We start from the raw sequence: 24,919 nt of genomic DNA on the forward strand, positions 1-24,919 counted from the left end.
TTTAAATAAAGTTTTAAATTTCCCGAGATTTTTCTTAAGAGTCAAGGTTTGAAAAGTTAATGTGACACTTCGGACTCGTATCCGGGTTGGATACGGGTTGGGGGTGTTACATTTAATGGTATCAGAGCTAAGGTTTAGCCGATTCTCGGCATAAACCGAAGTCCAAAATGTCATAAAAGGTGTACATGCCAACATAGATTGAAAAAAAAATCTGATATGATAGTGTAAGGAATATGTTGTCTTGGTAATAGAATAAGAATAGTTTAATACAGTAGGAATCCGATCGTGATAATTTCGAAGTAAGTGAAAGGTGATATTCCTTATTATGATAGCTATTCACCTGCCCTGGCCAGGCAGGATGAAGAGCGGACACCTCAGGAAATGCCTAGTAAGATCAAAAGTTGATTTCAGAAAGCTGAAATCATATCTGAATAATGATAGAAAGTTTTCATCGTTTGGAATCGGAAAAATGATATAGAGTAGTTTTGTTATTATGTGGATAAGATAGAATATGGTGAACATGTGTCACCATAAGAAGGTTAAAAAGATCTAAGGACGTGATGAGTACGTATAGAAGAACTCAAGGATAAGAGCATCAGTGACAAGTGTATAAGATGTATAAAGTCAGAGCTTATGAGTTTGAAACGAAGTGATAGTATTGCGCATAAACAAGAGTATGTTTATGATAAGGGTTTGCAGTTAAGATGGAAGGAGTTAGCATTGGCTAACTAGAGTATGTGATAAAAATGTACTGGAATTATAAGATTATAAGATATTGTCAGGATATGATAACCAGATCTGCAATGGAACTGGATACAGTTGCATATTTGGATCATAGTAATGTGGTATAGTAAAGGAAAAGGAAGTAAGAATTTGTACATTTAAGTAAAGCTGAGGATTGATAAGAAGAGTTTGAGAATATGTATATCGATGATCAGATGATAGGACACAGGAAGTCAGAATGTTGAGTTGAGTAAAAGAAATTTCAGGATGTATGAGAATAGAGGTGAAATTGATAAGTTGAGTAAGCAAATTTTAAGATAATTTCGATTTGAAAGGATGTATGTGTTTGGTTGATTAGGGTTTGTACCCTAGATTGAACATATGTTATTGACTAGCTATCAGAGTAAAGGTGATAGAGTTATAAGATTGAAGGAAAAGATAAAGTTGAGTTAATTGATTATGATGTGAATTTGAATATGGTTTTATATTCTGAGCAGATAGCTATGATGTAGAAACTGAGATAAGTATTTGCATGGAACCTTCAGGAAGAAAAATACAAGTATAAAAATGATGAAGAATGAAGTTATGTATAAGAAATGGGTTATTAGAGTAATGAGGATGCAATGAAGATTGGTACATAAAGATGAGTATAAGTGATAAGACAAGAGTATGTGAACATGAAAGGAAATATATGATTTATGTATAAGGAATAAAGAAATGAAAGGGATTGATTTAAAAGGATCAGATCCGATAAATATGGAAGTATAGAGGACAATTTTGATATAGAAATAAGACAAATGTGCAAGGTGATGTGAAAATATTGTTTGACTCCTTAAAGTATATGTTTAATCACATTGAAGAAGATTTAAAGTTGTGTTTTGGTCAAATGATGACGAAATACAAGTTTGGTATGATTATAAGGTAATTAGAGAGTTATGAAGAAATAGATGGATTTATGATATAGAGATGGATGTTACTGTCAACATGATGAGTGACATTATATTGAATTTTAGAAAGGTCAAAGGAAAGATGCATAATCGAATGAGAGAAAAGACAACAATGGATTGGTATTACTGGTTATTGTTGATATGATAAGCAACAGAGGATGAATGTATAAACGAAAAAGATAGTCGGAAAACTAAAGGATTAAAAAGTAAGTTCTGATGATGATAAGAAAGAATAAGTCAGGGAAGCAACATAAGAACATTAGAAGATATGTTCTTATTAAGAGGTGCAGTGAAAATTCGAGGACGAATTTTCTTAAAAGGAGGGGAGATTTGTAACATCCGCAATACCGGGTTAGTGACCAAATTGTAAAGTTTCAGAATTTGGTGACTAAAGTAGAAGAATGAAAGAATTCAATGATTATTTGAATATATATTGAAGGTTATTTGGTAATTATTAAAGGAAATTAAGGGTATTATGGTCATTTGATCAGAAAGATTTTTATAATTTTTTAAGGTAATATAAACGTGGGAAATTTGAGAAGTATCCAGAGTTCTCTGCTCATTTCTTCTTCTTCATACGTGGGAGAGCAAGGCAAAGGTAAGTTTAATTTTAGTTGGTTAATTCTGGAGTTTTAAGCTTAGTTTGGATTCTTTGGGTATTAAATAAGCTTAAGGAAAGCTTATATGGGATTTAAACAATAAGATAAAAGAATTATGAAGGAATTTGCAATATGAGTTTTAAGATGTGTTGAAACATTTTGATATTTCGATATAACAAATTAAGTTAAATGGATTTTAAGATTTTCCAAATGATTTTCTAAGTATATTCGATATAACTATTCGAATATCAAAACATTACTCCAAATATTTCAAAAATCATTTTTAATCCTTACTTAAGTGTAAAATTAAGTTTTAATCATAAAACAATTTCAAAATAATTTTACAAAGTATTTCGAACCAATTCAAAGCAAAAAATTACAGATTGCTCAGAGGGAACCGATTCCCCCCCATAGGAGGAACCGATTCCCCCTAAATGGTTTTGGCCCCGAGATTTCCAGAATGCTCGGAGGGAACCGATTCCCCCCATAGGAGGAACCGATTCGCCCTAAACAGTTTTGCTCCGAGAATTCCAGTATGCTCGGAGGGAACCGATCCCCCCCAAGGGGTACCGATTCCCCCCCTTGTACAACGGTCGAAATATTTGAATTTTACACTTAGGAACCGATTCCCTTCAAGGGGGAACCGATTCCCCCCACGCTCCAAGCTGTTTTATTAAATGTTTTCACACTAAAACGGCTATAATATCTTCTCTAATCATCCCCAACATTCAAAAGTGATCCAAGGTGTATTTAAGCAAGCTTAGAAGTCATTGATCAAAAACAAGAAACATCAAGCAACTAGAATCAAGAGAGTCAAAGAAGCATCAAACCTCAAGTTTGAGCATTTCAAGCCTATTTTCATTCAATATTCATTTTGCTTTCAAGAACACTTTTTGTGCTCAATTGTATTCATCTTTGAGTGTTCTTTTCTTTGTTCTAGAATTGTGCAAACATCTTACCTTGTGAGGTTTTCTTGTAAGTTTGCAAATTTGTAATCTTCTCTTTGGGAAAAAGAGTGTTCTCAAGAGTTGGGGTATACTCTTGAGGGAATTGTAAGGTTATCTCTTTGGCCTCAAAAGAAAGAACAAATTAGTGAATTTGTTGGAAAATCCTTAGTGTAGATAGCTAAGGTAGTGGACGTAGACTTTATTTGAGAAAGTCGAACCACTGTAAATCGATGTGCAATTACTTTCAATTTTCTGCAAAAGCTTCCACAAAAATTTTAATTGCCAATTCACCCCCTCTTGGCCGATTCCGTCAATCGATTAACTCAACAATTGGTATCAGAGCCTCACTCATTTGAAGGTTTAATCGCCTCTTGAGTTGATTCGGGAAGAGTTACATCGATTACCAAGTCATCAATGGCCTCCACTTCAAATTACGACTCCGGTCTTGATTCGATGCCCGTCAACAAGCCTCCTTTCTTCAATGGAGCTAATTACGCCTATTGGAAGAATAGAATGATGTACTTCATTCAAGCAAGTGACATGGGAGCATGGAATGCCGTAGAAGAAGGATACATCAAGCCTATCACTCATCCAAGGTTGTGGAGTGAATGAGAGACAAGAATGTTCCAGCTCAACTCCAAAGCCATCCATATTATTTTTTGTGCTCTTGGACCAGATGAATACGGAAGAGTTTCATCGTGTACAACCGCCAAAGAAATATGGGACAAGCTTCAAGTCACACATGAAGGTACATATGAGGTAAAGAAATCAAAAATTAGTATTCTAACGCATAGCTATGAAAATTTCAGGATGAAACCAAATGAAGACATCAAAGCTATGACGGATAGATTTTCAACGATTGTCAATGGTCTCAAATCATATGGAGAGATCATCTCAAATGAAAAGCTTGTGAGGAAGTTAGTCTACTCCCTCCCAAAATCATGGCAATCAAGAAGACGGCAATCATTGAGTCTAAGGACCTATCGTCCTTAACTCTTGAAGAACTTATCGGTTCACTCCTCACTCATGAGATGATGCTCGAAGATGAGGTGGACCTTGATAAAGTTGAAGAGACACCAAAGGAAAAGGAGAAGAAGAAAATATTGAGTTGCTCTCAAATCCACAAAAGATGAGAGTGATTCTAATAATGATGATGATGACGAGGAAATGGCATTGTTTGCCAAACGGTTCAGAAAAATGATGAGACCTTACCAAGGAAGAAAATTCAAACGAAACGAAGGCCTCAAAAATGAACCAAAAGAGAAGGACCCAATCATTTGCTATGAATGCAAAAAGCCGGGGCATGTCAAATATGATTGCCCACAATTGAAGAAAAAGGGTCAATCAAAGAATAAGCACAAGGCTCATGTGGCTACATGGAGCGATGAAGAAGGTTCCGATGAAGAGGAACAAGAAGTAGCAAACTTGTGCTTGATGGCATTCGGGAAAGATTCTAAGGTAACCTCTAACTCATCCGATTTTGATGATTTATCTTATGATGAGTTATTTGAGGAGTACAATGGGTTGGCTTCGGATTATGAGAAATTGTTTTTAAAATATAAAAATGATGTTTCAAAATTGAAAAATGAAAACAAACTCATATCCAAAACCAACAACGATCTTGAAAGTAAAATCAAAGATTTGCAATCAAACTAGAAGAGTTTGAAAAGAAAAATTTAGATTTACAAAATTTACTTTCAAAGATCAATGATGATCATCAAAAGAAAATTGATGATCTTAAAACTTCTTTTGATAAAGTTGGAACAAAACATTTTGAAAAAGGTGGAAATTCAAAATCCAACTTTGTTAGAAAAAGTTTTAGAAACTACAATCATAGAGGTCCCCAAAGAACCTCTAATGGAAAAATCATTAGAAGTATGTGGGTTCCTAAAGAACTCATTACTACTAAAGATAAAAATATCCTACACAAATGGATACCTAAGGGGACTAGGATTTTGGAAACTAATGAATATGGACCCAAAGAATTTGGGTACCAAAAATCAAAATTAATCTATGTTTGTAGGGAAAGGAGCATTGCTACAAGGCACGGAAACAAATTCAAATTCATGGTACCTTGATAGTGGATGCTCAAGACATATGACCGGAGACAAAAGCCGGTTCATTGAGCTTAACGCCAAAAATGGAGGAGAAGTGACTTTTGGAGACAATTCAAAAGGTCACATTGAAGGTATTGGTACAATAGGTAATACCTCTTCCATACAAATTAAGAATGTTTTATGTGAATGGATTAAAGCATAATCTATTGAGTATTAGTCAATTATGCGATAAAGGATTCAATGTCTTATTTGAAATTAATGGTTGTAAAGTCATTGACATTGCATCTAATCGGATTATGCTTGTTGGTCATAGAATAGGAAACATTTACATGGTGCATTTAGATTCTATTGATATGACTAATTTATGCCTAGTTGCTAAGGATGAGCATGATAGTTGGTTATGGCATAGGAGACTAGGTCATGCTAGTATGAGTGTTTTGCAACGGTTAATTCAAGGAGACTTAGTAAGAGGGTTGCCTAAGCTTAAATTTGATAATGATAAAATCTGTGATGCTTGTGCTAAAGGAAAACAAAAACGAGTTTCTTTTAAATCTATTAATGATGTATCAACTAGTAGAGTATTACAATTGATCCATTTAGATCTTTTGGGCCAACTAGAACTACTAGCTTGGGAGGAAAACAATATGCATTTGTCTTGGTAGATGATTATTCTAGATACACTTGGGTTCTATTCTTAAGTACTAAAGATGAAGCATTAGAAAATTTCATCACATTTTCAAAAATAATCCAAAATGAAAAAGGTTACTCTATCACTAGTGTTAGAAGTGATCATGGAACTGAATTGAAAATCTTGGATTTATTGAGTTTTGTAATTCTAATGGTATTAGCCATAATTTTTCAGCACCTAGAACCCCTCAACAAAATGGAGTTGTTGAGAGGAAAAATCGAACTTTAGAAGAAATGGCTAGAACCATGCTTTCTGAAAATAATTTGCCAAAATATTTTGGGCGGAAGCCACAAATACCGCTTGTTATGTTGTAAATCGAGTAATGATTAGGCCAATTTTAAAGAAAACTCCATATGAAATTCTCAAAAATAAAAAGCCTAACATTAGTTATTTTCATCCTTTTGGATGTAAATGTTTTGTTTTAAACAACGGTAAAGAAAATCTTGGCAAATTTGATGCTAAAAGTGATGAAGGAATTTTTCTGGGTTATTCCTTAAATTCTAAAGCTTATCGTGTATTTAATAAAAACTTTAGTTGTAGAAGAGTCTATACATGTTGTTTTCGATGATAATCCCCTTCCAAGGAAGGATTCTTCTGTTAATGATGATGTAGGTATTGTACAAGCAAATGACGTTAGACATGACGTTGGAGAATCATCATCAAAGGAAAAAACAAAAGATGAAGAACTCATGATCCCCTCGAGAATCCAACCATTGAAGAAAGGGAAGTATCTTTTCCAAGAGAGTACAACTATGTCAAGGATGGTGAAATATAGGTGATCCATCAAAAGGGGTAACTACTCGATCTTCTCTTAGAAATATCTGTAATTATGTTGCATTTATTTCATGCATAGAGCCTAAGAACATCAAAGAAGCATTAAAAGATGAACATTGGATTATGGCTATGCAAGAAGAATTAAATCAATTTGAGAGAAGTAAAGTATGGACATTAGTTGAAAGGCCTAGTAATAAATCTACTGTAGGTACTAGATGGGTTTTTAGAAATAAACTTGATGAAAGTGGTAATATAGTGAGGAACAAGGCTAGACTTGTTGCTCAAGGCTATACTCAAGAAGAAGGCATAGACTATGATGAAATACGCTCCCGTAGCTAGGATGGAAGCAATTAGAATGTTATTGGCATTTGCATGTTTCAATGAATTTAAATTATATCAAATGGATGTTAAAAGTGCATTTTAAATGATTTTATAAAGAAGAAGTGTACGTGGAACAACCTCAGGTTTTGAAGATTCAAATTTTCCGGATCATGTTTTAAAATTGACAAAAGCTCTTTATGGTTTAAAACAAGCTCCTAGAGCTTGGTATGAAAGATTGTCAAATTTTTTAATTGAAAAAGATTTTTTAAAAGGAAAGGTTGACACTACATTGTTTTTAAAGAGAAAAGGTAAAGATTTATTAGTAGTTCAAATTTATGTTGATGATATAATATTTGGTTCTACTAATGATGTTCTTTGCCAAGAATTTTCTAAGCTAATGCAAAGTGAGTTTGAGATGAGCATGATGGGAGAGCTCTCATTTTTCTTGGGACTCCAAATCAAGCAAAGAAAAGATGGCATCTTCATTAATCAAGCTAAGTACGTCAAAGATATGCTCAAGAAGTTTGGTCTGGAAAATGGGAAACCTCACAACACTCCAATGAGCTCTTCAACAAAGCTGACTTAGATGAAGGAGGTAAATGTGTAGATGATAAATTATATAGGTCAATGATTGGCTCTTTGCTTTATCTAACTGCAAGTAGACCGGACATTATGTTTAGTGTTTGCTTATGTGCTAGATTTCAATCATATCCTAAGGAATCACATTTACTAGCTGTTAAGAGAATCTTTAGATACCTTAAGGACACTCCTAGTTTAGGACTTTGGTATCCTAGAGACTCTAGCTTTAGCTTGCATGCCTTTTCTGATGCGGATTATGGAGGATGCAAATTAGATAGGAAAAGCACCTCCGGTACTTGTCAATTCCTTGGAAATATGTTGATTTCTTGGTTTTCAAAGAAACAAAATTGTGTTGCATTATCTACCACTGAAGCGGAATACATTTCAGCCGGTAGTTGCTGTGCACAAGTTTTATGGATGAAACAACAACTTTTTGATTATGGAATTGAAGTAGGTACCATTCCTATCAAGTGTGACAATACTAGTGCTATTTGTCTCACTAAAAATCCCATCCAACACTCTAGAACTAAGCACATTGACATAAGACATCACTTCATTAGAGACCATGTCACTAAGGAAGATGTAGTTCTAGAATTTGTTGATACTTTGCACCAATTAGCGGATATCTTTACAAAACCCTTAGACAAGGAAAGATTTTGGACACTTAGGAGAGAATTAGGTTTGACCAACCTATCTTCACTTAGTGTTTAAAATAATTTTAGCACTTTTAATAAATCTTGAAAAATGCTTATAATAATTTTTGATTGCATTCTTGCTATTAGTTAGGGGGAGTTTGTGATTCTTAGTGAAAATTATGTTCAAAAATCGATTAAAGATTAATTTAATTGTTTGAACATAATTAATTTTTGATATATGAGTTGCCAATACCACTAGAAAAGATTAATTTAGCATTTTGTGCTTAAAAATCGGATTTTAGCATTTTGGTGCAGAGGGAATCGATCCCCCCATGAGGGGAACCGATTCCCCCCACAGGGGAATCGATACCCCCCTGGGGTTCTGTTAAAATCGGGCAGAACACCCAAAACCCCCAAATTTTCAAAACCCTCTCTTCCGCCGTTCCCTCTCAACTCCTCTCAAATCTCCTTTCTTGCCTCAAATCAACGATATTAATCGGAATTCGAATCAAATATCATCTTCTAAACCTGTTGGAATCATTAAAATCGTGCAAACAACATCTAAATCCCCTCAATCTTCATCTTTCAAGGTAATTTTTCTAAACTCTCTATTTTATTATTTTTGAACATAGGATTAGTTTTAATTAGTTCTAGGTTGAAATAGTGATCGGACATTGATTGTTTAGTGAATAGAAACTAGATGTTACAACTAATTTCATCAAAAACACAAGAATTTTCAAAAAAAAAATTCGAAATTAAAAAAAAATTGTTTTTAAATTATTGTGTTTTGATTAAATTATGTTGTTATTATGAAAACTATACATATATTGTTTCTCAAAACCATATTTTTCAAAAGTTTCTCAAAAGCTTTACCCATTAGGATTGATTTAGAGAACCTTGAAATATTGAGGACTCAATTGAGTTTTTGGGATTAATTGAATTGCATACATTTGTTTTAAAATTGCAGGTTATTCTATCTATTCCGATTTCCTTCACCATGTCAAATCCTAAACGTCCTAGGTCTTCATCTAGTCGTTCTAGTCGTCAACCAAATCCTCCTCTTATTCCTCAAAATCCTATTCCAAATCTTGATCCTAACTTGACTATCCAAAATTCTTGTTTCAATCAACCGGGTCCTAAAGATTATCGTTATTGGTTTTACCAATATTTTGACTCATATAAGATTAGGGAAGAACGTATCCCATCTCTTCAAACTATGGTTGATATTAACTTTAAATATCTCCCTATCTTGCACGAATGGAAATTTGATAAACTTTTCGAACTTGAACCCATTGTCTATCATCAACTTGTTCGTATCTTCTACTGTAATGCCGTTTGTATCAAAAATCGTGACAAAACCAAAACCATAGGAGTGCGTTCCTACCTCCTAGGTCAATATTTCCATCTTGATCCGGATTACATAGCCAATGCCTTAGGCTTGGACAATGAAGGATTATCAAACGAAAAACAAGTTTTAGGCTCACGATATAAACGGAATGATAGTGCAAGTGTTTTAGATCTCCATGAGCGTTTTCTTCATCTTATGATCACTTAGTGGTTTCGACCATCCGGGGGCCGTTATTTTACTCTTAGAGCTTTAGACCTTTGGTGGTTGCATTGTTTTGAAAACAATATAAAAATAAACCTTTCCGAGATTATCTTTGCTGAGATCGTTGAAACCGTTAACTTAGTGCCAAATAAGAAACTCTGTTCTTTACTAGTTTACGGTTGTATCCTTAGTAATCTCTTTTCTAAAGCCGAACTCCGAGTTGGTCTAGATGCCTCATTTCCTCTTAAGAAACAAATCAATCTTCTTTCTTTACCAAGAGCGGGATGGGTCAAAATAGGAAACCGGTGCATGGGTTCGATCTTCTACTCCGGGAGCTAGTTCTTCACAAGCTCCACCCGAAGCTGACGAAGATCCCGAGTTTGAACAATTAATGAGGGATATCGATGAAGCTGAAGATGAGCCTGAACAACCCGAGGAGCACGCACAACAGTCGACTCAAATGCCTCCATATTTTCAATCCTTTATGGAGACATTTGATTTTCGATATGCGACCATGGACTCGCGTTTTACCTCTATAGAGTCTCATTATCCACAATGGGAGCTCAACAATTAGAGATTCTTCGGGAGATGCGTGCAAACAATGAATCAACCAATGCTCGTATCAATGAACTCACACACGAGATGGCCGCTATGCGAGCCCGTTTTTCTCCTACCGATCCGAATGTTTGATTATGTGTTTAGTTTTAAGACTTTGAACTAAAAGAATATTGTTTCAACATTTTTGATATTTTGGATTGTTTGATTTTGTGGATTGTTGGATTTTGGATTTATGAATAGTGTGAACTTATATGTTTTATTCATTTTGCATCATCATTAGCAATATGACCAATTTTGCCATATCACATTATTTATGAATATTGATTTATGAAACTAATGGCTAACCTCTCTTTTGATTGTGATCTTAGCAGCTTAAGCTTATAATTAATAAATCAATTGGCTAAATGATTTCAAAACCTTGTTTTACAATGTCTTTTTGATTTAACAAAAAGGGGGAGAAGAATAGGTGTTAAATGTTTTACATAATAAATTGAAGGTGTTAAATGTTTACATAATATTGAAGAAGTGTTAAAGTAAGTGGGAGTAATTTCAAACTTGATTTCAAAAATCTTAAAATTACTAAAATGTTTTGTTATATCAAAAAGGGGGAGATTGTTGAAACATTTTGATATTTCGATATAACAAATTAAGTTAAATGGATTTTAAGATTTTCCAAATGATTTTCTAAGTATATTCGATAACTATTCGAATATCAAAACATTACTCCAAATATTTCAAAAATCATTTTTAATCCTTACTTAAGTGTAAAATTAGTTTTAATCATAAAATAATTTCAAAATAATTTTACAAAGTATTCGAACCAATTCAAAGCCAAAAATTACAGATTGCTCAGGGAACCGATTCCCCCCCATAGGAGGAACCGATTCCCCCTAAATGGTTTTGGCCCCGAGATTTCCAGAATGCTCGGAGGGAACCGATTCCCCCCATAGGAGGAACCGATTCCCCCTAAACAGTTTTGCTCCGAGAATTCCAGTATGCTCGGAGGGAACCGATCCCCCCCAAGGGGGTACCGATTCCCCCCTTGTACAACGGTCGAAATATTTGAATTTTACACTTAGGAACCGATTCCCTTCAAGGGGGAACCGATTCCCCCCACGCTCCAAGCTGTTTTATTAAATGTTTTCACATTAAAACGGCTATAATATCTTCTCTAATCATCCCCAACGTTCAGAAGTGATCCAAGGTGTATTTAAGCAAGCTTAGAAGTCATTGATCAAAAACAAGAAACATCAAGCAACTAGAATCAAGAGAGAGTCAAAGAGAAAGCATCAAACCTCAAGTTTGAGCATTTCAAAGCCTATTTTCATTCAATATTCATTTTGCTTTCAAGAACACTTTTTGTGCTCAATTGTATTCATCTTTGAGTGTTATTTTCTTTGTTCTAGAATTGTGCAAATATCTTACCTTGTGAGGTTTTCTTGTAAGTTTGCAAATTTGTAATCTTCTCTTTGGGAAAAAGAGTGTTCTCAAGAGTTGGGGTATACTCTTGAGGGAATTGTAAGGTTATCTCTTTGGCCTCAAAAGAAAGAACAAATTAGTGAATTTGTTGAAAAATCCTTAGTGTGGATAGCTAAGGTAGTGGACATAGACTTTATTTGAGAAAGTCGAACCACTGTAAATCGCTGTGCAATTACTTTCAAATTTCTGCAAAAGCTTCCACAAAAATTTTAATTGCCAATTCACCCCCCTCTTGGCCGATTCCGTCAATCGATTAACTCAACAGGAACCATACGATTATGCTTGGCAGACGAGGTCATGTATCACGCCATGCATCTATCGTCTCCAGACGAAATTTGGAGGAAGTTGGAAAGTCAATTTATGTCCAAATCCTTAACGACAAAACTGTATCTGAAGCAGCGGCTGTATGGGCTGAAGATGCAGGACGATCACGATTTGGCGCAACACGTGAATGTCTTCAATCAAATCGTTTCTGATCTGGCTCGGCTTGATGTGAAAATTGAGGATGAAGATAGAGTGATGATTCTGTTGTGTTCGTTGCCTCCCTCTTACGAACACATGGTGACTACTCTTACATATGGGGAAAGAGACTATCAACGTTGAGGAGATTACTGCAGCCTTGTTGGCTCACAACCAACGGAAGCAGAATGCAGGGGAAAGCTCTCAAGCCGATAGCTTATATGTCAAGGGTAATCAAGATCGTGGATGGAAGCCAGAGAAGGCAGGGTCCGGGAAGCGAAAATCCAGATCCAAATCCAGGGATAAGAAGACGATTCACTGTTACAAGTGCAAGGAGGTGAGACATATGAAGCGAGACTGTCCGAAGTTGAAAAAGCAGACTGATGAGAAGCGTGATGGCTCATCCAAGTCTGTGAACGTGGTCGAGGATGATAATTCTGATTGCAGTGAGGGTGATATGCTTTCTATTTCAACGACACAATTGACGGATGCTTGGATTCTTGACTCTGGATGTTCTTATCACATCACGCCAAATAGGGAATGGTTTTCGACATACAGGCCGATTAATTCTGGTTCGGTTTATTTGGGTGATGATCGATGCTGCAATATTGTTGGTATTGGTGATGTCAGAATTAAGATGCACGATGGCTCCGTTCGGACGTTGAGTGGTGTTCGACATATCCCAGACTTAAAGAAGAATTTGATTTCCTTGGACACTTTGCACAAGAATGGTTTTATCCCTAAGGCTGACGAGGATAGGGAAACCATTCGGATTGTTAAAGGAGCATTGACTGTGATGAAAGGCAAGATGACTGCAGGGAATATCTACATATTGTTAGGGAGTACCGTTGCAGGTGAAGTTCACTCTGTTGAGTCCTGTGATGATACGGCAAAATTGTGGCATATGCGCCTTGCTCATCTTAGTAAACGTGGTATGGCAGAATTACACAAGAGAAACTTGTAGCTCGATTTTTGCAAGTATTGTGTTCTTGGTAAACAGACTAAAGTCCGTTTCAAGACTGCGAAGCACACAACTCAAGGGATTCTTGATTATGTGCATTCTGATGTATGGGGGCCTTCCACGACATCGTCTTTGGTGGATCTAGGTACTATGTTACTTTTATTGATGATTTTTCACGGAAAGTTTGGGTGTATTTTTTGAAACAGAAATCTGAAGTTTTTGAGAAGTTCAAGCTGCGGAAAGCTGAGGTAGAAAACCAAACAGGACGAAAAATCAAGTGTTTGCGGTCTGACAATGGTACGGAGTACACAGATTCACAGTTCCTATAATTCTGTAAGGAGCATGGGATTCAGAGGCATTTTACAGTGCGCAAGACACCACAAGAGAATGGTGTTACGGAACGAATGAACAGGTCGTTGAATGAAAGAGCCAGATGTTTGCGATTGAATGCGGGGCTTCCCAAACACTTCTGGGCTGAGGCTATTAACATGGCGTGTTACCTTATCAACAGATCGCCAAGGGCATCGCTGGCTGGGAAAGTTGCAGAAGAGGTATGGACTGGTCATGATATTAGTTTTGATAACTTACGGATTTTTGGTTGTCCTGCTTATGTGCATGTACCTGCTGATGAGAGATCCAAACTTGATGCAAAATCGAAGGAGTACATTTTTCTGGGTTACAAGAAATGTGTCAAAGGATTCAAGTTCTGGGATCCAGTTGCGAAGAAAGTTGTGATTAGTAGAGATGTCGTTTTTGATGAACAGTCCATGTTGCAGCAGAAGCAAGACACGACAGTGGTGGATTTCGAGCAGTTTCCAGTTGAGAAACCAGAAACTTCTCAACCGACTTCTGGTGGTTCCACTACGGATGATTTGCAGGATTATAGTCTCGCCAGAGACAGGGTGAGACGGACGAATATAAAGCCTCCGAACAGATTGAGTTTGGAAGACTTGGTATCTTTTACACTTATTGTTAGCAGTGATGATCTGGTTACTTTTCATGATGACGTTACTAGTCAGGAAAACGACAAGTGGATGACAGCCATGGTTGAGGAGATGGAGTCTTTGAATCACAATCGCACATGGGAGTTAGTTCCCCTTCCTGAGGGTAAGAAGCCGATTGGTTGCAAATGGGTGTATAAGAAACCAGCAGTAACAAAAAAGAGGGGGAGAAGCTCAAGGCTCGTTTGGTAGCGAAGGGTTTTTCACAGCAGAAAGGAGTTGATTATGATGAAATCTTTTCTCCTGTGGTCAGGCACACTTCAATCCGAGCAGTACTTGCATTGGTGGCTAGTTGGGATTTGCATTTAGAGCATATGGATGTTAAAACTGCTTTTTTGCATGGTGATTTAGAGGAGCAGATCTACATGCGGCAACCTGAAGGTTTCACTCAACCTGGAAACGAGCATTTAGTTTGCAGATTGAAGAAATCTTTGTACGGGTTGAAATAGTCTCCGAGACAGTGGTATAAACGGTTCGACTCCTATATGATCAAGATTGGCTACAACCGATGTGAGTATGATTGTTATGTCTATGTTAAGAGCCTTGATGATGGTTCTTTTATTTTTTTTATTACTGTATGTTGATGATATGTTGATTGCTGCGAAGAACATGGATGATGTTATCGGTTTGAAAACTTTATTGAGTCAGGAATTTGATATGAAAGATTTAGGTGCTGTAAAGAAAATTCTTGGAATGGAAATTTGCAGGGACAGAGACTCAAGGAAACTGCGGCTATCTCAACGGGGTTATGTTGAGAAAATGCTAGAAAGGTTTGCGATGAGCAGCGCGAAACCAGTTAGCACTCCATTGGCGAATCACTTTAAGCTCTCATCAGAACAGTGCCCTAAGACAGATAAGGAAGCTGAAGATATGGCAAAGGTTCCGTATTCTAATGCTGTTGGCTGCTTGATGTATGCGATGGTATGTACTCGTCCTGATTTAGCTCATGCTGTTAGTCAAGTTTGTAAGTACATGTCTAAACCTGGTAAGCAACATTGGGAAGCAGTCAAGTGGATCTTTCGGTACTTAAAGGGTATTGTGGGACATGGAATTGTTTTTGGGAGTCAGCGGGATAATCCTTTGGTTGTAGGATATGTGGATTCAGACTATGCAGGTGACTTGGATAATAGAAGATCTACGACAGGGTATGTCTTTACTCTTGGTGGAGGGCCTATTTGTTGGAAGTCTATTGTTCAATCTGTTGTGGCTCTATCTACAACTGAAACTGAGTACATGGCAGCGGCTGAAGCTGCAAAATAAGCTTTATGGCTTACTGGTTTAGTGAAGGAGTTGGGTGTTCAACAAGGTGGAGTTCAGTTGCTTTGTGATAATCAAAGTGCTATTCACTTGGCTAAGAATCAGGTGTATCGTGCTAGAACTAAACATATTGATGTAAGGTTCCACAAGATCAGAGAGTTGGTTGCATCTGGAGAGGTTTTGTTTCAGAAGGTACATACTGATGAGAATGCCGCAGATATGTTCACCAAGCCAGTTACGACAGACAAGTTCAAGTATTGCTTGGACTTGTTGAATGTTTCGAGTTGTTAAAGAAGCAAGGTAACCCAACCCACATTGAAGTTTCCAAGGGGCAGAATATTCGCCAAGATGGAGATTTGTTAGGTATGACTCATAAATATACCAGTAAAGTACAAAGAAAGTCTCGTTGTGGGGTTACGAATTATGTGGGTTGGGGGTGCGGGGCGCAGTCCCGCGGTACGGTACAGGGTTGATTTTATAATTATGTACCAGTATTTTCTATTATAAATAGAGATGTAACCTAGACCTAAAATATCATTGAATAAAACTTCTAGCGCCACCTAAACACCGATGACGTAAGCACATTGCCGAACCTCGTAAAATTCTCGTGTTCTTTTGTTTTCTTTACCCGTTTTCGTCAATATTTCGTGTGACATTCTCATCGGTCGACTGTGTGCCGTAACTGGTGTATGGTGTTATACTCCAACTTAGAAAAAAAATTTAATGTGGCCCTTTGAGCTACGTTTTTCGATGTTTGACTATTATAGTACTGATGTGACGGTTTACGGTACTGACTTAACAGTCCATCTATCATGATTGAGTTATCAATTTAGTCGATCTGTCATGTTATCAGTCACATTATCAACCACCATGTATTGCCAAGTCAACATCGTGAACTGTCATGTTAGCACCAAAAATTATCACGTCAATACCTTAATGATCAATGATAAAAAATACTGTTCAAAGAGTCACATTGAGCTTATTTTGTGAGTTTAAAGGGCTACATTAAGAGACTTTTTTATCTTTATTTATTCTAAAGACGCTCATATATATATATATATATAATTACAAATAATATTTATCTGAAAAATCATTTATTTTAATCTTATTTGAAATTTAAATAACATTTAATATATTATATAATAATGAAATGTGCTGTTCGAATGGTTTTGGATTTCATTTATTATATCCAATAAAAAATGTGAATAAAAAGCATCCAAAATTTTAAATAGTGATTCGATCAGTCCTGACCACAAAGGTTATTACGACAATGCCAAGCTGCAATGGCTAAACAGCAGAAAGAAAGAAGAAAACAAATGGAAATGAACAAGGAAAAAGAAAGGCGCCAAAGTTAACAGACTGCAACATTGAATGGCTCAACAGAACAGGGCCATGACAGCGACACCCAAACGCTTCATTAACATCTGCTAATCTTCCTTAACACAACATGTTCTTGTTTAAGATATAATTATGTAAAAACTTCCAAACTCTGGTTAAGCTCAAAACTTGTTTGCGTGGCTATTCTGGGTATGAATGGTTTCTCATTAGACCCTTTTAAGTAAAAGAAAAAAAGAATGGTTTGTTGACAAGAGTATGCAACTTGTTTGTGAAAATTCCAAAGTTGGTGATTTTATTTTCTTCCTTGAAAAATAAATTTTGAAATATCTGTTCCTGGGATTGACAGGTTAGGTTTGGCGTGAAATATTTGGCTGTTTACGAAGTTTGTTTGAACCCGTGCTACTTCCTTGACTTTGCTTGAAACTGACACAGCTTTTGATAAACAAGTGAATGCATGGCTGATACTTCAGTTTTTTTCGGGTGTTTTTGGTTCTTTGTCCTAGCGTGTGGCCAAAATAAAGTTTTGAGGGTACAATTTCTAAATAAAAAATAATAACAAACGAACTGAAATGGGTTTTTGGTTGGCTTGAGTGTGGTTGAACTTGGTGAAATGGGAAATGCAAGTGAAACTCCATAAGCTGAATTTGGTTCAAGTTACTTTGACAAGCTTTGTTCTACTTTGGGGAGCATTTTCTTTCAAGGGGTTTTTGGCATTGGAATTTCTTCATTTTGAAGCCATATTTATTCTGAAGTTGGTATTTATGAATAGTTTAAAACTCTCAAGTACTCTCTCCATCTGGCATTTTCTGATCCAAATTTGTCTTCATCTACCTTTTGAGGAGTTTTAAGAAGAAAGAGATGCTGGTTTAGCTAGATTCTGTTCAACAGGGCACCGCCAGTTGAGCTGGATTCTGTTCAATCTTCTCTCCCAAGAGGTATGAATGGTTCATAAAACACTACATCAAACTTGGAACAGAGTTCGTTTGAAGTTTTCACTGCTGAATATCTCTATGTAAAATATAATTTATGCTAAACTTCAAAACCCACTTCTTTTTTTTCTGTATCTGTTTTAGTTTATTTTATTTTCCCAATGTTATGACTATGGTAATGTTTGCAGAGCATCCTCCGTCTGAGCTTTACAACTATTTTGAATTGATGGTATCCTTGCAAGTGATGCTCATTTTCTAGCCCTTGAATTTTCAGTGCTTTTCCCTTAATGTTGGTTCGATATATGCTTCCGATGGCTAAAGGATTCAAGCATCAGGCATTCATATTTCTTGGTGTAGTTTTACTCTTAATCAATCAATCAGAGCAACTACAATCCTCCCAGACTCGTATCCTCTTAAGACTTCAGCTGCTTCTGAATTATCCTGATGTTTTAAGTAGCTGGAATAGCTCTGTTGACTTTTGCAATGCCGAACCTACGTCTCAAGTAACCGTTGTGTGCTATGAAGAAAGCATAACTCAGTTGCATATAACTGGAAATAAAGGGACCCTTTCGTTACCTAGAAGCTTTTCCATGGACTCCTTTGTCACAACACTTGTTAAGCTTCCTGATTTGAGAGTCCTCACATTGGTCTCTCTTGGTTTATGGGGCCGTTGCCTGGTAAATTTGCCCTTTTGTCGTCTTTAGAGATACTTAATATGACTTCAAATTTACTATATGGAACCATCCCTCATGAGTTTTCGTCTGTAACCGGCCTTCAGACACTCATACTTGGTGAGAACATGTTCTCCGGTCAGTTGCCTGATTGGCTAGGCTCGTTTCCGGTTTTGACTGTTCTGAGCTTGAGGAATAATTCGTTTAATGGATCTTTGCCCAGTTCTTTTAGCATGTTGGAAAACCTTAGAGTTCTTGCACTTTCACATAATCACTTCCAAGGAGAATTGCCTGATCTTAGCGGCTTGACAAATCTTCAAGAGCTTGATCTCGAAGATAATGCCTTTGGACCTCGATTTCCTCAGCTAGGCAACAAGTTGGTCCTCCTTGTATTGGGAAAGAACATGTTTAGATCCGGCTTTCCTCCTGAACTAAGTTCGTTTTACCAACTTCAATGGACATGCTGAACGATCACTTGCACGGCCACAACGCATATCAGCCGCGATAGAGATTGTAAAAGGCATCCAATTTTTGCACACGGGGATCGTGTGTGGTGTGTGTGTGGTGTGTACTCAAATAATCTGAAAATAACCGATGTTTTGATGGACCAGAATCTTGTAGCCAAGATTAGCAGTTACAACCTGCCCTTATTAGCAGAGAGTGCTGGAAAGGTATGAACAATAAAGGACATTGTTTTCATTTTTTTCCAATGTAACATATATTTTCACTCTGTATGGACTTTTTGCATCCTTGAAATCGATGGCTTGGGATAATATTATCACTACTTGTTCTCGCAGGTAGGTCACAGAACTTCTGCTCTAACCAAGGATTCGAGTAATAGTTCAAGGTTCGTAATGACATCCTTTATGATACTGAACTTATACGGTAATGGACAGACATTGTTCAACTAAGATGTTTTGATGCTTATGTTCCAATTTCTCATTTTTGAAAGTATCCTTGTGGGATGCATATCAAACATGGGTATCAGTATGACCCTCCAAAGGAGCCCCCAAAATACATATTCATGTCGGACTTACACTCTTTTCTGACATTCACATCTGAGTCTGAGTAATAATACATAAACAGCCTGTCAGATTCTAATAAACAAGAGTCGTAATTGTATTTTTTTCCTTATATGATTTATTTAAAGGTGAAATTCATGCAAAGAAAATCCATAGCGTAACCTGCAAAAAAAATTTCAATACATATCATGGATTCAAAGCATTACTTGTTTGAAATCTTTTTAAAATTGATATTACATGGAACACCTATCCGTATCCGAGTCCGGGAAACATAGGATGATCCAAAGCATGATGTTCAGCTAAACTGTTGCCTTTGGTTTTGGAATTTAGACATTGGATTAACACTGATTGATCCTTCCTACCAAGCAAAGCCTCGGAGAATTTATTTTTCTGCCATGAAGGGACTTGTCCCTCTTCTCCTCATGTGATGGTAAATGTATAGTTACTTGACAATGTTGTAAATTTCTATACCGAATTATCTATGCTTCTTTTCCCTGTGTTTGCTTTGATTTACACTTAATATCCGTCATATTCGTATCGAAACCGATCTCAACAATTTCAGGTGAATAAATATGTATCTGAGTTATGTATTTGCAAATTATTCGAATTTAAATTAAATTCAGTTTAACCATTTTCTAATCGAATTCGAGTAGCTCGAGTTATACAATGAGTCACCCATCGATAACATTTTCTGGTGTTTAGCACTCGAATTCGAATGACATAATACCACATTAGCTAGATGGCTTATGCAATAAAAAGTGGAGACCAGAAATGGATATTTTTAAGAGGAAGTATATATTAATATTTTAAATATAATAATTAACGACATTTATTATTTGAACTAACAGATTAAATTATAAGTATAACAGCTCAACTTATGCTAGTAAAATATAAAAATTAAAGAAATCGTTGTTGTTCATAAAGGTTACGGGTTCGAGCACCAACGGCATAGCATGATGATTGAGGGTTCATTGTCAAATGATTAAGAGTATTTAAAATAGATACTATTTTGTAATCACCTTAGTTTAATATATATATATAACTTGAACATAGTAGAAGGACCAAACTAAAATTTGACCAATATGTAAACACACTTATAATTTGTCCAAAATGTAAATGCAAATTTACGCGACGCGTAAGTGACTCGTAGAGCCGTATATATATATAGGCTTGAAGAACTCGCGCTTAGCTTCTAAGTTTTATTTTCTTGTTATTTCCCCCCTTTTTTCACTCAAAATCAGAGCCAAGGACAACGACTGAGAGAGAGGCGGAACACTGCCAGCGACACGAAGATGCCCATCTCTTCTTCTTCCTCATCGATTCTGTTGTTTTTGTTATCTTTGTTCTTCCTCTCACATGCTTCTCACGTGATCTCCAACTTCAAAGGTATGCCTTTCTTTGCATTCCCCTTTTCCTCTGTTCCTGTTGGGGTTAACTTTCAACTTTGTTTTTGGATTTAGGGTATTGGATTTTTGTATGGTCACTGGTAAAAAAACGAGTTGTTTGTTTTTGATTATCTGATTCCCGATGCTCCGAGTTGTTTGTTTCCCCAGAAACATGAAGTTAAATCGACCAAGGGTTTAGGGTTTTTGAAAAATTACACCCTTCACACTATTCTTTGGCTTATTGAGAAAAGTGAACCTAAGATTTATGTTTAGAAATACTTTTTGTCTTATTGGATTCAGATTATATTCTGTTAGTATTTGGGTTTTTTCAATGTGAAAAAAATGGGGTTGTTTTGCTATATACAAACTATTATTATTTTTGTTGGCTTTCAATTCAAAAATGTTGGTAAAAATATCAGAATACATCCTAGAGGCTACAGACAGCTTTAATTAATAGTCTCTCATTTCATTTATTAAGATATGATGTGCCATATGGGGGATACTATTTATTGCTTGGAGTATTTGTAGCTCTTGGATGATTTTAGTGCCAAATAAATGCATGACTTAAACGATGAGGTGATATGATAATTTTGAAACTGAGCTCTATCAATGTGTCATTTAGTGTTACCTTATAGAAAGTATATTATGCAATTTGTAAATCCTGGTTGGAGGTGGAATTATGTCTGTAACTTGACTAGAATTTATAATGGTGACTTTGCTCCATGTTTTTTTGTTCTCTCTTGCACTCATGCCGTGGTTTTTTCTGGTGGTGTATTCAACTAATGTGCGTTTGAAATGGGCAGGTATAGATTTGGGAAGTCCAGCAATAGATGTCACGCCAGCTCCTCTTTCCAGGCATTCATCTGTTCGTGGTTTCAAAGATTTTTTGTTATGTGATCGAGTTCGAATTTCTGGTCTCTCAAGATTGAAGCTTGGGAGTTATGCCAGTACTTTTCGGGTTACTCTGGCTCCATCTGTCTTGATACCAGAGAGATCACACAACAAAATACAAATTTGTTTTCATAGGTAAGTCTGACTCTCAATCTATTATTGTGTGGACTTCATGCCACACCTATAGAAAAAACCCATACGCAATGCATGATCACACTTCAAAATGTTGTTGTAACTTTCTGGTGCTGACTGATAAACTATTGTAGGAATGCTTCACTGGGATTATGCAAGTGTAAGGATGGTGATTGGAAGGCATTGCAAAAGGGAACATGGCACACTGTCATGTCCCCTTATGATGATAGATATATTGACGTGAAGTTTATTGGTGATGTGTCTGGCTCTATCACAGTTTCTGTTAAAGAAGGTATTGTTATTTGCCTCTATATTTAAAAGAAAATATATTTCTTTATATTGGTGATGTTGATAATTGGTTAGGTTTAACCTTGATTTATTACCCCTTTTGCAGATTTTCAGCGATGGCGGCTTATGTTTCTAGCTTTAGGATTTGTTTTGTTGTTGTTGGCACCATTTATCAGCAAGTGGGTTCCTTTTTACTACAGCAGTTCAATGGCTATTGGCGTTTTTCTTGTCATTATAATCCTTCTGTTTCAGGTAAGTTGCTTTTCATTCGTAAATATTTCTCTTTTAAACAAAACCTTCTTACGTTTGCTTATTTTTCCCAATTCCAAATGCTATTGTTTATATTAGAAATTAAGTTATTGATTTCCAGAAATATACATTTAATTTATCCAATGCCCGACAGCCTGAGATACCGTCTTAGCTTCTGCTTTTCACTTTGTTTTCTCCAAGCAGGGAATGAAATTGTTGCCAACAGGAAGGAAAAGTGCTTTCTATATAACTATATATGGATCAGTGGTGAGTGTTTCTTTTCATTTACTTACTGATTAAATAATGTTTTATTTAGGCTGTGCTGCCAATAAACTTATTGTTTCATAAAAAAATTTCAGTTGGGAGCAGGGTCTTTTCTTTTACATCAATTCTCTGTGCTCGTAAATTCAATTCTTGTCAATTTTGGGCTGAGCGAAGAGATGCATAGTCCGGTAAGTCCTCAACTTCTCATCGATTTTCCATCCTTTCCCCTCATTGGAGATTATTTTTTTCATTGTATGGTATTTATCATGGTTCCCTTTTCTTCATTGTTCTTTGAAAGAGAAGCATATTGGTTTATGATTTACATAACATGATTATTATTCTATAAGAATTTGTTTGTAGTTACTGTCTTCCCTTTTCTTAAGAACGATGATGTTATTTCAAAGTTAATCAAGTTTTTTTTTCTCCCTGTTACAGGTTGCTATATTTGTATTGGTCGGAATTGTCCTCTCAGGAGCTGCGTTGGGGTACTGGATTGTAAGAAAATTCGTGATAAAAGATGGAAGCGTTGATGTTGGTGTTTCCCAGTTTGTAAAATGGGCCATGCGTATCATTTCAGCTACCTTCATTTTCTGGGTATGCTTCTACCACTAATAGAGTATATTTTTGAAAAAGAAAATGTAGTTGCATATGGAATAGGGTATGACTTTCCGATGATCCTTCATGATTTCTATATTGGATGTATTAATACCACGTTTCATTTTCCTTGTGTTGCACTCCTCTTCTACTCTCTCCAGAGCACTCTTGATACTCTGTTGGCGATGGTGGCATTGGCTTCTTGCTTGGCTATCTGTTCTCTGATCACATCAACAAGAAGGAATGGTCACGAGTAAGTTAAACACTGCTATCTTCAAAATTTCACGTTTAGGTTCCACATATTTGCCAGAAGAAAATGTCTGTTGTTAACGCCATGCGATCTCATGTTTAAAGTTTGGTTCATTTCAATGAAGTCTGTTAACAAATGTACTCAAGACTGCCCGAGTTTTCATTCACAGTTTTGATTTATTTGAACCATGTTTTTTGTTTATGCAGGCAACAACAGTATTTCGAAAACCAGAGTCCTTGGCTACACCGGTCGAGGCAGAGACCACTCATGCAAGGTCGTGCTGAATTTTTAAGCCGGTCGCCAAGAACATACCCTAATCAGAAGATGTGGAATGGTTCGAAGACTGCACCAGCATGGACCAACTCTCCGGTTTATACTCAACTTGCTGAAGGTGCTATAGATCATCAAGATTACTATTCAACCTTTCACAAGACACACAACCGGAAGAAATTCACCAAGCAAGAATGGGAAGATTTCAGTCGAGAATCCACCCGGGAAGCCATGGCGGAGTTGGTAGCGTCTCCAGAATTCACGGATTGGATGATTGAGCATGCTGAGAGGATAAAACTCCTTCCATGTGATGATAGTTCAGATGAATCAGTGGGAAGTGAATCAAGTTCGGACAATGAAGATGAAGAACGCTTCAGCCCCTTCAGATTATTTGGCTTGTAGGAACTCAGTAGAATAGCTAACCAAGTAGTATATTTTTGACGCAGGTATGGATGTATGATCCCTCCCAATGTAGGAAAATTAGCCCTTAGGTTTAGGATCCATCTTATACAGTTCGTTTGTACTAGTAAATTGATTGCCTTGTGTGAATTTTCAGAAAAGAAATTCTAGCCATTTGAATGTGCTAACAAAAATATATTGTTTTATTATTTTTTTCAACCTGGAAAACGGATTGTTTTATTATATTTTCCATAATTTCAAATAAAAATATATTGTTGCTCATTTATAATTATGCATAACGTACAAATCTTAACTGGTATAATAAATTTAGTCTTTAACAAATTAAACAATAACCATGTAAAATAATATCCCAATTGGTTTTTTGTTTTAAAATTCATTATTAATTGAGGTTTTGAAATTTAATCATAAAGCTTATAAATAATCATTTAGTTCATGGTCCAAAATATTATATTATTCAAAAATTTATTTATTATTATCTAATTTGACATAAATTAATTTATTATATAAGTCATAAAGAAAAACTAACATTAAATACATAAAGACTTGTTGCTGCTTCTGCTGATCGACTTGCTGTCATGAGCCGTGGAGCACCGATCGGAACTACCGTCTACTCAGAGCCGCCGATGGAGCTGCTTCAAGTTCTACAGAAAGTCTTGCTGGAATCCTCTAGCTAAGTTCCAGT

At 36.1% G+C, this 24,919-nt stretch overlaps 2 protein-coding genes across 4 annotated transcripts; both read left to right on the top strand.

Moving 5' to 3' along the window:
* The first annotated feature begins 11,175 nt into the window (after window positions 1-11,175).
* LOC120208279 (probable inactive leucine-rich repeat receptor-like protein kinase At3g03770) lies at window positions 11,176-18,939 on the top strand. The gene is made up of 2 exons (XM_039207589.1): window positions 11,176-11,188; window positions 18,007-18,939. Exon 2 carries the CDS (start codon window positions 18,463-18,465, stop codon window positions 18,937-18,939), a length of 477 nt encoding a protein of 158 aa, XP_039063520.1. The 5' UTR covers window positions 11,176-11,188; window positions 18,007-18,462.
* A 1,823-nt stretch (window positions 18,940-20,762) lies between these two features.
* LOC120208283 lies at window positions 20,763-24,284 on the top strand. 3 transcript variants are annotated; one of them, XM_039207594.1, is made up of 9 exons: window positions 20,763-20,880; window positions 21,683-21,905; window positions 22,037-22,194; window positions 22,297-22,442; window positions 22,644-22,706; window positions 22,799-22,891; window positions 23,139-23,297; window positions 23,459-23,550; window positions 23,754-24,284. In XM_039207594.1, the coding sequence occupies exons 1-9, from the start codon at window positions 20,787-20,789 to the stop codon at window positions 24,217-24,219; spliced, it is 1,494 nt and encodes a 497-aa protein (XP_039063525.1). In that variant the 5' UTR covers window positions 20,763-20,786; the 3' UTR covers window positions 24,220-24,284. The 3 variants fall into 3 exon arrangements, with proteins under 3 accessions (XP_039063525.1, XP_039063524.1, XP_039063526.1); XM_039207593.1 differs by having other exon boundaries at window positions 23,139-23,292; window positions 23,454-23,550; XM_039207595.1 differs by having other exon boundaries at window positions 23,139-23,292; window positions 23,454-23,538; window positions 23,754-24,281.
* Window positions 24,285-24,919: the final 635 nt, after the last annotated feature.

This window comes from Hibiscus syriacus, unplaced genomic scaffold (assembly GCF_006381635.1).
Source record: "Hibiscus syriacus cultivar Baekdansim isolate YM2019G1 unplaced genomic scaffold, ASM638163v2 tig00016115_pilon, whole genome shotgun sequence".
NCBI lineage: Eukaryota > Viridiplantae > Streptophyta > Magnoliopsida > Malvales > Malvaceae > Hibiscus > Hibiscus syriacus.

Coding starts and splice junctions, on each gene's coding strand:
- LOC120208279 (XM_039207589.1), top strand. CDS start 18,463: ATGGGGCCGTTGCCTGGTAAATTTGCCCTTTTGTCGTCTTTAGAGATA.
- LOC120208283 (XM_039207594.1), top strand. CDS start 20,787: ATGCCCATCTCTTCTTCTTCCTCATCGATTCTGTTGTTTTTGTTATCT. Junction 22,443..22,643: donor TTATAATCCTTCTGTTTCAG/GTAAGTTGCTTT, acceptor TTCTCCAAGCAG/GGAATGAAATTGTTGCCAAC. Junction 22,892..23,138: donor GCGAAGAGATGCATAGTCCG/GTAAGTCCTCAA, acceptor TCCCTGTTACAG/GTTGCTATATTTGTATTGGT.